A 12,186-nucleotide genomic window follows, 5' to 3' on the forward strand; every position below is an offset into this window, starting at 1 on the left:
AACCTAGCATCCAAACCTGAAATATCATACAAGAACAAAGAATGCCAACTATTTGACAAAATTAAAAAGAGTAAAAGTGAGTATTTTGGCAAGATTCCATAGGGGATCTTACATTCTCTGTTGAATTTGGATAAAGCTTTCAAAGCAAATGCAGGATTAAGATCACAGTTTGTGCAAGGAACAAGCTGGATGAGTGGACTTCTTCTATTCGAGGCCACAAAATTATGAGGCAGTCAAAGTTGGTGCATTTGGACCTGAGCTTGGGTTTGGGTTTGGCCAACGATTGATTTAAAGGCTCTCGATTGGGGTGGAACTACTAGTGAAGTAATAGTCTTGAATTTTGTGCAGTCTGAGTGCTAGTGACTGGCCTATGGTCTATACACCTACTTTTATTTTTGAAAGTTTTGCATCCCATTGGGTGTGTTGGTTATCAAAATCGTTGATTAGAAACCTACGAGCCTTGCCTGCTCGATGCTGGGATATCTAATCGATTTTGGCAAACTTGACATAATCAATCAAATTGACTTAAATCCTCTGCACTTTTGGCTCCACTAGACCAAGGCCTGTACACCTGATCCTGGGCAGCAAAACTTGGATCCAAGATGTTTTATAGCGAATAGATTACAATGCAAAGGCAATCTCCTTAAGTGGCAAGATTCCAAGGAAAAAGTTCTGGATTACGAATGTTGAATAATCTTCAAATTTTAATTACTTTAGTAGAGTTGTGAATTGCTGAAAGGAAAATTGAAATGAATTACTAAAACAAAAAGATATTAAACCCGTAGCACGAGAAGATCAAAATATTGCCAGCAAATAGATAAGGAAAGAATGAGCGATTAAAGACCAGTGCTGAAATTCAGATGGTTGATAGAGTCAGATTTATAAGTTTTCACATACAACTTTATGATATTATAATATTAAATCTATGAACAATTTAATTATTGGGATGTGTCAAATTATTTCGTCCTATGCATATTAAAACTAGTCTAGAATGTTTTTAACTTTTAAAAAGACAAAATAGATACAAATATGGAAACAACTTTAATATTCCACAATATTTGTATTTATTAGGCTTAAACAACGACTTAATAGCTTAATCCACTTATCCCAATAATAAATTATTAATAGAAAAACCAAAGATCATAAAGGACGAACTATAATATTTAACTCTTAAAACTAAATAAAACCTTACTGATTATATTGCAGGAAAATTTGTGTTGAAGACATTCAATCGTAGATGCTCCACTCAACACGATTTTACATTACACAATATTGACAATATGCCCCATAATTTCAATATCCTGGAGCTTAGGTCAAATTCGACTTCTTCCAGCAAAGAAAATTTAACAACTTGTATGCCTTAAAATGCAGATCATTGTTTGAATAATTGTCAAAGATGATCTGTTTTGATTTTTCCATCACATACTTATAGAGGATGAAAAGGTGCCAGTTATACTTGCACCCTTTCATCAAAAACTAATCAATATTAATTTTTTTAATATAACTTGTATTATAACAAGCGGTTGTGTCATTCCTACAACCTATAACTTCAGATGCAATTCTTCTTATTCCAGTGGGCGCTTTTCTGTGTGATCGTTGTCATTGATTGCATGCCTTATTCCTCAAATGAACCTTTGTCACACTGCACTCCTGTCAGTTACTCCCAATTCCTCATTTCTCCTGTGCATACGCCCAACAACTTGCAACAAACATGAAACACATTAAAAAATTATTTATTAAAATTTATCAATACTGACATTTGGGATGGAAAGCGAACTCTGGCGGCTATTTGGAGACAATACAGTCGTTCCTTGCTGCCAATACATTAATCTTCCTCTATCTATAACATTATGGGGTGTAGATATAGCATCTGTCAGGAGTTATATTACATGTTTTTTCCATTCCTTAATTTACATGGGATCATTCCACGTTGGTTTCCATCCTCGTTTTGTTACTCTGCTTAGATGGTCATCGTAGCATTCATTAACTCTTAATGAAGCAGTTTAATATTTTCAGCACATACTCAGCGGGACACGTATATCGTTTGAATAAACCTTCATCGCTCAGAACATCTGATGACTCATTCCTCCTCCAAATTCAATGGTCAAGTTGGCATAGTCTAAAATATTTTTGTCCAACTTATCGAGCTTTACCGTTAACATTCCAAAATATATTACGATGGCATGTAACTTCTGCCTTTCATCATATATGTCTTTGATTAAGATCTTGATTTGCACTTGTGAATCTTTGCCGTGAATTTAATGGGTATATCATGCATACACACTAAGAATATAAACTGAAGTTATTCCATGACACTTGCATCAGCAGGCATACTATATCCTTATCGGAGATGCAGGAGAATGGCCTTTTTCCGCTAGATGCTTTCAAGGAATTCTTTGTCTTTGATAATCATGTTTCATGTTCTTTGATTTGCAACTTTGAGATTCTTTCGTATCTCCAATATTTTACTAGGATCTCCAACTATAATTCCATATGGATTAGGAATGGACGTACTGGTATGATGTGCTTCACACCCAAGCCCAAATTATTGGCTAAGAATATTAGCTTGGCAAATACCATCAGTTCCTGCTGAGATATACTTTGAAATGCCAAGTCTTTTAGTTTTTTGCCTTTTTCTGTTCCTCTGTAATAGGTGTCTTGTGGTAAAACCTGCTATCTACCTAGTGATGCAGGTAAGTCAAAGACAAAGGGACTGGGTTTCCATCTTCATCTATAACCTCTGCATTAAAACCCTTAAGTACAATGTGGCCTTTGGGAAAATCAATGCCATAATACCATTCATCTTGGACTTGTCCAGGTCCCAAAATAAGTGCTGGGGACTTAAAGATGGCAGACTTGACTATTCTAGCACTTAATTCAAAAGAAGTGTCTGTTATTATTTGGGCATGCACTGTTGCCATCCACAAGAAACATGAAAGTATCCATGCTCTCATATGTTGATACATGCTGTCTCCAAATTGTGTCGATTACTCTGTTCCCATTGATCTCCAACCTTATCTCTTAAGTTTAGAAAAAAAATGGAGCTTCTAAATTTTGGCTCCATTAGGGTGTGTCACAAAGACGGATTGTTGATTGATTTTCTTTTTGATGGTGTTTCAAACTTGTGAACATGCGTGCCTAGTAGAGGCACCTCTTCGTTTTAGAGCCAAGGACTAGGGGGTATCCATTCCACAAAATTTGCCCGTGGCACGATCTCGAGCTCATCCCTTATGATGTCAGAGCCTTGCACTCAAGGAGACTTGATGCCTGGTTAGCTCTTTTAGAACCATTCAATTTCACTAGTAGACCAAGGGCCCATTGACATTGATATAAAATTTCACACTTAGAAAGGTAACAACCCCAATGGAAAATCTAGGGGACATAATGCGTACTATTTTACAATCTTCAAGATTTTGAAACCATCTCTTCATATTCTTGTTTTAGTGAAAGGGAAAAAAGATACTGACAAAAAATTTCTAATTTTATGGTGATGTGCCACAACATTTGAAAAGACTTTAGATATTCTTGATCCAATACAAGATAATAAGGAAATTGGGAAAATCTAACAAATTTTGCAAAAAACAACACTATCTCTTCATTGTTGGAGTGAGAACCAAATGATTAAGGTTACCAACACATCATAATATTCAGATCACTCTGTGAGATGCATTTGCTAATGCTCACTAAGTAATGGAAATTCTGGAAATTTTTACAGCAAGTGCTTAATCACTACTTTAGGATTCCCTGTTAGACATGATGTAATTTTAACCTTTCAACCTTAACCACGACCAAAGTGTAAAACCATGATCCAATAGCACGGGTATAGAAATTAAATCATAAGAATGAAGGAATAAGAGCAAGATATTTCACTCAATTGACATCATTTTTCATGTATCCATTAATTTGAACCAACACCAAAAGGCCATCAAAAGATAGTCTGGTTCACTTAATCTTTTTACAAGGAAGTATAGTCTAAGTAATATATCAAGTCTTAGACATGCATTGGACATAAAACTTCTAAACCCTTGAAAGATGAAACATTAAAGCCATCAGGCTTAAATAGAACTAACCCAGTTTACTGCATTTCCCATTGTAACAATAAAGGTGTAACATGCTAAAAAATCAGAAGTAAGTAATCCTTTAAATAAAGAAATAATATCACAATCTTAATCGAATGAAAGGAGATACAATTAAATTTGTTATTCTACTTTTTCACATGAAATGGAAAAATGAGCTAACTAATATTTATATTCCCAAATAATTAGAAACTAGCAACCATTTAACTACTAGATTCACATGACATTCAAATATTAACTACCATTTCACTTGCATTTTCTAATCTAACCTCTTGACTTGGAAATATTCAAATACATGGAAAGCAATAAGTTTATGAAATGAAATTTGGGAAACATAAAAAGGGTACTAGAGAATAAGTGGTTGATGACACTAAGTTGTACAAGTCTTGGCATCTAGAAGAGAGGAGAAGCATTGCTATGGGCTTAACCTTCCAACCGTGGACCCCTAGTATCTCCTTCCTACCCTGACAGTTGGCGTGGGACACCCTTATCCAGCCACTAAGCATCCTAGTGTTAGAGTGTTGACTAATCATTTGTCAAGGCTGTGGACACTTTCCAATCAGCCTATCTCAGAACTGCTAGCACCTTGACCTCTGGTGATCATGGTGGTAGACATGCCATTGACTACTTTGGCCAAGGATTTCGAATGGGCAGCTTATATGCCGGATCACCCACCACTCGACTTGACAACCAGCTTTCATACAAAGAATTTCCATGAGCTATCTTAATTACTGAGCTTGAATGCTATTACTGATTATATTTTTCTTCCATTTCAGGGTTCTTCCCACTCTCTCCCTTTATCTTGACCATGTTGGTCCTCGTTGATGATTACTTGGGAGGTTCATTATATGATAGCCGTTTAAAATAAACTGCTTATAGATTTTCCATCTTGATGCCAATTCTGGCCTATGGCATCATAAGAAAGTTATGCCCTTACTTTGAATAGTATTTCTTACATATATAGAGCAGCTTCCCTATCTCAAGGATATATGAAGCATATCCTTGTATGGTTTGGTACTCATAATAGAGAACATAAATATTTTCAAATTCCAAACATATCACATGCATAACCTTTCGACAATCACATAATTGATAAGTAGGAGATGATTTCCACAGCTAGTCAAATTGTGATGTGAATATCAGGATTTAACTGTGTGATTTTGAGTCAAACTCGATGACCCATGTTTCATGAGTAGTGATTCAACATGAATCCATCTCTCATGAAAATAAATGGAACACTTAGCACTCATTGGATCTAGGTGATGCTCACAGGGGTGAAGCACCGGGACTTCCCGGGAGGTCACCCATCCCAGTACTACTCCAGCCTGAGCGCGCTTAACTACAGAGTTTCCTCCACAGTTAAACCCAAAGCTTGCAACCCCATTTAAGCTTTGGGTTTAACTGTGGAGGAAACTCTGTAGTTAAGCGTGCTCAGGCTGGAGTAGTACTGGGATGGGTGACCTCCCGGGAAGTCCCAGTGCTTCACCCTTGTGAGCATCACCTAGATCCAATGAGTGCTAAGTGTTCCATTTATTCTCATGAGAGATGGATTCATGTTGAATCACTACTCATGAAACATGGGTCATCGAGTTTGACTCAAAATCACACAGTTAAATCCTGATATTCACATCACAATCACATAATTACTTCTCTATACAAATTATAATGGAAAGGAATACATCTAGCAACTCCATCCGATTATGGATTTCAATAAAAACAAACAAGGTTGACTCTAAGAGTAAAGTGGTAGTTTAGAATGCACGAAATAAACATGGTCAGTTATGTATGGATATAAAACATGACTTGATTCAGTAGATACAATTTGATGAATATGGTTGGTAGTGGCGCATAAAGATGCCACCGCTTTTGTTAGCAACAATCAAATTTAATCAAGCACAATATATTGGTTTCCTCGTAGGCTCAAGTATATTAAGAAGACTCAAAATACAATACCACCATACTCGTTACGAAACAGAGAGGAACTTATCATGAATGAGAAAAGAGTTTTGAGGAAGCAATAATGTATGTGAAGAGTGCCCAAGGGGGAATGAGAGCAATATATTAAAACATCCTCAAAGGGGCGAACAAAGAAATCACGAAGTCACCCGCGCATGCTCAGTTATGCAAGCAATGATTGAGGTGGCAAGCAATATTGCACAGGTCTTCAATTTCATTTGAATGAAGATCAACATAAAGCCTGATGCATAAGAAGGGTCATGGCAAAAAGTTGGCCGCTCAACAATTAAATAAATAAATAACCATAGTCAAGATTGAAATAAAAGAGTAAAGGTGGCAACATCATCTACACCCATGCCTTAGTATATTAATGTCATTCTTATATGTTCATGCTTGTTTGAATAGCTTTAATATGTAGGTGTATATATATATATATATATGCTAAATTTGAAATTCGCATAAATATAAATATATGTGTTTGTGTGTGTGTGTGTGTACATATGTACATATTTTATACCCATGCAAGTATGAGTATAGACATGATATTACTACGCTAGGACATGATAGCATTCGCAAGATATACTAAGATCATCCACAAAATGAAGGTAATATTTCTTATGAGTTTTATAGTGTTTTAGTTTAATTGGATAGCTCATGGTTGTTGTTGGTAAATTCTGTATTGTAGTCGACATGTAGAATTGTATCTAAATGGGCGTGTGACGGTTGAGTCACCCCTTCGGAAAGGTATATGTACACCATCCAGAATAAACTTTGAATCATCATTGAAGTTATTGTAATAAGCATATTGCGTATATGAATAAAGTATCTATTCTACGTTATATCGTGCTATACTACATGTGTTAATTATCCTTTTACCCTGTACGGTAAACATTTGGCACCATTGCCGCGCCTCAGATATTTCATTTGCACATGTAGCGATGATGAATGGGATTTTGCACGGTAGGGTATATAACTGGGCAGCATTGTTGGTTGAACAAATGTCAGAATTCATGACATTGCAGCACAAGACATTCTACATGCCACATTATGCTATTGGTCTCTTCTTGGAGGCAACGACGCAGATATCCCCAATGATGCACTGGAGGCCAAACCGGGACCACTCGCACTTGACGAACCACCCATTATGCAGTAGAGGCATTTGGATACACTTGGCACCAAAACCATTGGACAGAAACGACCGAGGCCAGACGGGGGAAACATAGATAGTGGTTGAGAGGAGACTTCTTCGGAGGAGAGTGGGGCCGATGGGGAAGGGGAAGAGGATGAGGAGGTAGAGGTGATTACAGCTACACCATTGAGATTCCCATGGCTTGTACTCTCACCTACAACACATTTGGTTCCCGTTGGCATACATGGCATTCCGGGTTTTGGTCAGCTCAGGCAGCCAGTAGTGATGACACCAGTTTTTGTTGCGACACAGCTTACTGAAGAGACACGAGCTATTCCAGAGGCAGTAGCCGAGGCACATCTGTCACCAATGGAGATAGCCGCTCCAAAGGTAACGATGGAGCCGGCTCGTGTGGCTTTACCAGAGGTTGGAGATGAGATACTTGATACTGAGATAGGGGTAATGGAGATACTGGCAGGCGAGGCTTTAGGAGCATCAGGTGTCCAAGTGGATGTAGTGGGTTTTGATGTAGTGGTTACAGTAGATACGACATTGTTAGCATCACTGGAGTGAGACAGAGAGATTTGAACCCAACAATTGAGTGTGTACTTGAGTACGTGGTTCCACCGTACCCTAGCACCAAAAGTGGCGTACCTTCAATCACCCACGGGGGAAATAGTTCCAGAGGAGAACACATTGCAGAGATAGGAAGTGGAGCACACTCAAGATGAGTGACTACCGCATAACGCTGTTGAGTGTATGGTGAAGTCGTACAGAGGGCTATGGGTGTGCAGCAGGAACATCCAGTACCGCCAGAAGTAGGGATGAGAGAGACATTCCTTGCTGATATAGCAACTCTAGTGACTCGGGCACGCCAGTTGATAGCCTCTACAAAGACCTAGGCTTTGGATGCAGTACTGAAGGAGCTAGAGGGAGTAATATCCTTGATGAGATTAGGATGCCCGGCTGCCTTTGTAGTCTATTTCGAGGAGCGAGGATGGCTGGATGTGGAGTCTGTAGCGATGCGATAGGACTAGGCCATGACGAGAGATCTTAGTATGGAGAGTCGAGTAGAGGCTCTGACTCACGAGATAGTAGAGATACACAGGAAGGCATATTACAACTTGCGGAGGAGCTAGGCAGATTAGGTAGCAGCTGAGAAGGCTCGGGAGGAGTTAGCTGCCATATTAGCCATGGAGAGAGCAGCTTGGGAATCCGAGAGGGCAACCCTGTTAGATAGACAGAGTCAGCTACAAAAGTTGGCAGCGGAGAAGGAACAGATAGCGGCAGAGAAGGAGAGAGTAGCAAAGGAGAAGGAGAAAGAGCTGGGAGAAATTGCAAGGATGATGCAGTCAGCTTTAGACTTCAGATGAAGGTAGAAGCGGAATTGAAAGTTCGAAAGGAAGGCATAACTGAATGAGTTGAGGGTGCGGACAACCACTACGCTAGGGACACATCCCTCTATCTAGTATATATGCATTGATGTAATTAGTTGTTTATTTTTGGAGTTTTGTTGTATTGTCGTTTGGAGACGACTTTTCTTTTTGGGGGGATGATGTCTGTAAAATCTATATTGTAGCTGACGAGTAGAATTGTATCCAAACGGGCGCGTGACGGTTGAGTCACCCCTTTGGAAAGGTATATGTACACCATCCGAAATAGACCTTGAATCATCATTGGAGTTATTGTAATAAGCATATTGCTTATATGAATAAAGTATATGTTTTGCGTTATATCGTGCTATACTACATGTGTTAATTATTCTTTTACCCTGCATGATAAACAATGGTCATCCTTTGTACTTTCTTGCTTGTCTAGCTGTTTCGTACTTGGTCTAGGTGGTTAAATTTCATACTTGAGGATTTGACAGTGGATTTGGGTGTCCCCTTCCTAACTCTCATTTTGGCAACACTTCCCCTTGCCATTGTGCTCTTGCAAAATGGAAATGATTCCGAGTAATAACATCTTTCCAATAATAGAATATCACATAATCATTTCCATTTGTAAGACATTCATTTTCCAATTCCATCATAATGACTAACATGTCACATGAAACATTAACTAATAACTGAATTTCCATTTCACAAAAATCAAAATATCTCAACAACTTTATCGATGGATCAATTTCACATGAACCATTATTTTCAACAAATTTATTGAACAACTAACTTGACATGAATTTTTCAACGGCTAGAAGATTACTTTTAATGTAGCAAAATTTGGGATGTAACAGAAGGCTCCAGCGTATAGTGCCAGGTGGAAACTTCATCATGGGAGCAATTGCAACTGCTTGAGTCCATGATGTCTTCATCATGCTTTCTTCTCCCATGCATGGAAGAGTGGCTTTTATTGCCAACATTCATCATTATGGCTTAACAACCTTAAAAATGATACCATTTTGTTGATGATGAGCAACATCGACAGGTGTCATATGGGAAAAACTTGCCCCAATCTCCATCCTTTAGTTAGTTTCAAAAACTCCATGTATGCGACACTTGGAACCTTCCTTGATTAGACCTTGATTGCACACAAAAACCATAAAAGAGTAGTAGCCACTGACAGGTTGCAGCTTTGTGTGCCTCCGAAGAACCTTGGGGTGCAAAATTTCAGAAATGCCCGTTAAAGCACCAAGTGGCTTGTTACATTTAGTTTTTGGCCTTGCGTTACTTGTAGGTGCATCATTAATATCTCATCAGAGGTAATTGTGAAATCTTATTGCCTTATCCCCTGCATTCCTTATTGCCTTACATATCTTGAGTGGATTACTGTTGTAGTTGAAATTTATAAATAAAACTCAAGTAGCTTTTAAAGATCAATGCATCTACTAATAGCTTTACTTGTTTCACTGAATGCCACAACTACACCTTAAAGTATCCCCGGCTTTTGTTAGAAGCCACTGATGCATGGACATGGAAGCCAGTCCTTGTTTCAGCCAAAGTAGGATGGGAAAAATCTGTTTAACATTTCATTCTTTCCCGAGAAATGACAATGAATCTAACGTATGTTGACTTTGTAAAAATCAGTTTAACATTTCATTCTTTCCTGAGAAATGACAATGAATCTAATGTATGTTGGCTTTGTAATGTATATTATAAGTTGAATTTTTGGTATGATATTTCATTAACCTCATATCTACCTTATGTTCCCTCAAAAGAGTTTAAGTTTTTTTTTAATTTATTTTTTTCAATTTGCTATTATAGGTTGTGTAGTCTAGCTGATATGTTATCCTTGATCAGGTTTTTATGGATTTGAATTATGCAAATTACAGGTACAAAATAATCTTTGTACACCAAAAAATGGAGAAATCCTGATTGCGTCCACTCAAGATTTCCTAACTTCCTCATTTTTAATTACAAGAAAGGATACATTTTATGACCGTGCTGCATTTTCACTCATGTGTACCTATATGGGAGATGCGTCTGAACATATTGATTTACCTACACCTGCCATCTTGAAGGTATTGTAAATTCTGCTGCTACAGTTTGGAACTTACTGATGGTTTGTTCATGTTCTTGACATGTAGGATTCATCTCAATCAGTGTTTTAGTCCTGAATACAGAACCATAATATCCTTGTATACATCCATCCATTATATAGGTTATACATGATAACCAATCATTTTTTTCATGTATATAATAAATTGTGGCAATACTATCTATGACATATAGATCTGTCATCTAAAGGATGCTCTCACGAGTGAAGTCTTTCTATTCTCCTAGGAATATTGAGAAAATATATTTCGTAGTGTCTATGAGATTATTCATGTACATATCTCAATGTCTTGATGCATAAAGAAGAGTGTTGTGAAGTTTCATTAAATATTTATTTGTGTCTAAAACATGGACAAGGAAATGTAGAATGTGTAATACATTTTAATGTATTTTACAATATCATTATTCTGTTAATAACATTTAATGTGATTTTTAAATAAAAGCTTATCTAATATTTGTTTCATACCCTTTCTGCAGCCTATTGAACTTTGGACTGGGAAGCAGCTATTTAGTGTCCTTGTTCGTCCAAATGCAAAGATGAGGGTGTTTGTTAACTTAATTGTTATGGAAAAAAACTATGACAAGAAAGTTGACCGTGGAACAATGTGCCCAAATGATGGATGTGTATATTTTCGCAACAGCGAACTCCTTTCAGGACAAATTGGAAAAGCAACATTAGGTATGGATGCACCTGATGTGTTTGAGGACAATTCTGTACATTCCAATAAGTGCCATGTGATCTATATAAAAGAGGTGGCGCCTTTTATGATATTCCTTTTTCCCAGAGTTACTTAGGACTAAGGACCCTAGTTTTGAATTTCTTTAAAAGATACCAACCGCTAGTAGTTGTTGATCAATCAGACAGGGAGAATAAATGTGACATGCTAAAACAGTGTTTCACATGGATGTGTTGTCTAGGTCTGATTAACATCTATAATATTCTAGAGATTTAAGGACTTGAAGGATACATCCCCTTTTCCAGGGATCTAAGGGAGGGGTTTCTCATTTCAAAGTGTTCACAGTCTTTAAGTTTGTTTTGTTTACTAAATTATTAAAAAGCCTTGCCATACCTGAAATTTTTGTTTTTTGTTTTGTTTCATTAGAAACTGTGTCCTCTTGGCCATTCATCATAAAAACATGGAGAAATGCTGAATAAAAATCAAATTTAATGATCTACTTTCCCAACTGTATGGTTATCTTCATACTTCAGCTCTTAGCATATCCCACCTGTAGAAAGATATCACAAATAAAGTCATTGGCTTTCGTTATTTATCCATCGTGCTATTGCTTCTTTTGTCTTTCTCCTTTGATTCATTCATCACGAAAAGACACCACAGAGACACAAATGTTAGAACTTGTGAGCAGAAATATAACCCAAAATTTGAGTGCAACAAGTGCAATTGTTAGAAATAAATGGAAGTGATAATTTAAAAGCAAAGCACCAAAAAACAGACATAGCATCCAAGAGGAAAATAGGAGTTGACAATGATTTTGTTTTATTACCCTGACAAGAAGGAAAAAGAGCTACAAATAT

General features: G+C 37.3%; 1 protein-coding gene across 3 annotated transcripts in view; it reads left to right on the forward strand.

The window, feature by feature from the left end:
• NRPC1 (nuclear RNA polymerase C1) overlaps positions 1-12,186 on the forward strand; it is a 309,786-nt gene that overhangs the window by 125,355 nt on the left and 172,245 nt on the right. For all 3 annotated transcript variants that reach the window (XM_089800899.1, XM_089800897.1, XM_089800898.1), the window contains exons 13-14: positions 10,430-10,618; positions 11,130-11,331. In XM_089800899.1, the coding sequence (XP_089657025.1) occupies positions 10,430-10,618; positions 11,130-11,331 (391 nt within the window). The remainder of the gene's footprint in view (positions 1-10,429; positions 10,619-11,129; positions 11,332-12,186) is intronic.

Source organism: Cupressus sempervirens, chromosome 9 (assembly GCF_028749045.1).
Source record: "Cupressus sempervirens isolate cs-2001-9-10 chromosome 9, ASM2874904v1, whole genome shotgun sequence".
NCBI classification, from domain to species: domain Eukaryota; kingdom Viridiplantae; phylum Streptophyta; class Pinopsida; order Cupressales; family Cupressaceae; genus Cupressus; species Cupressus sempervirens.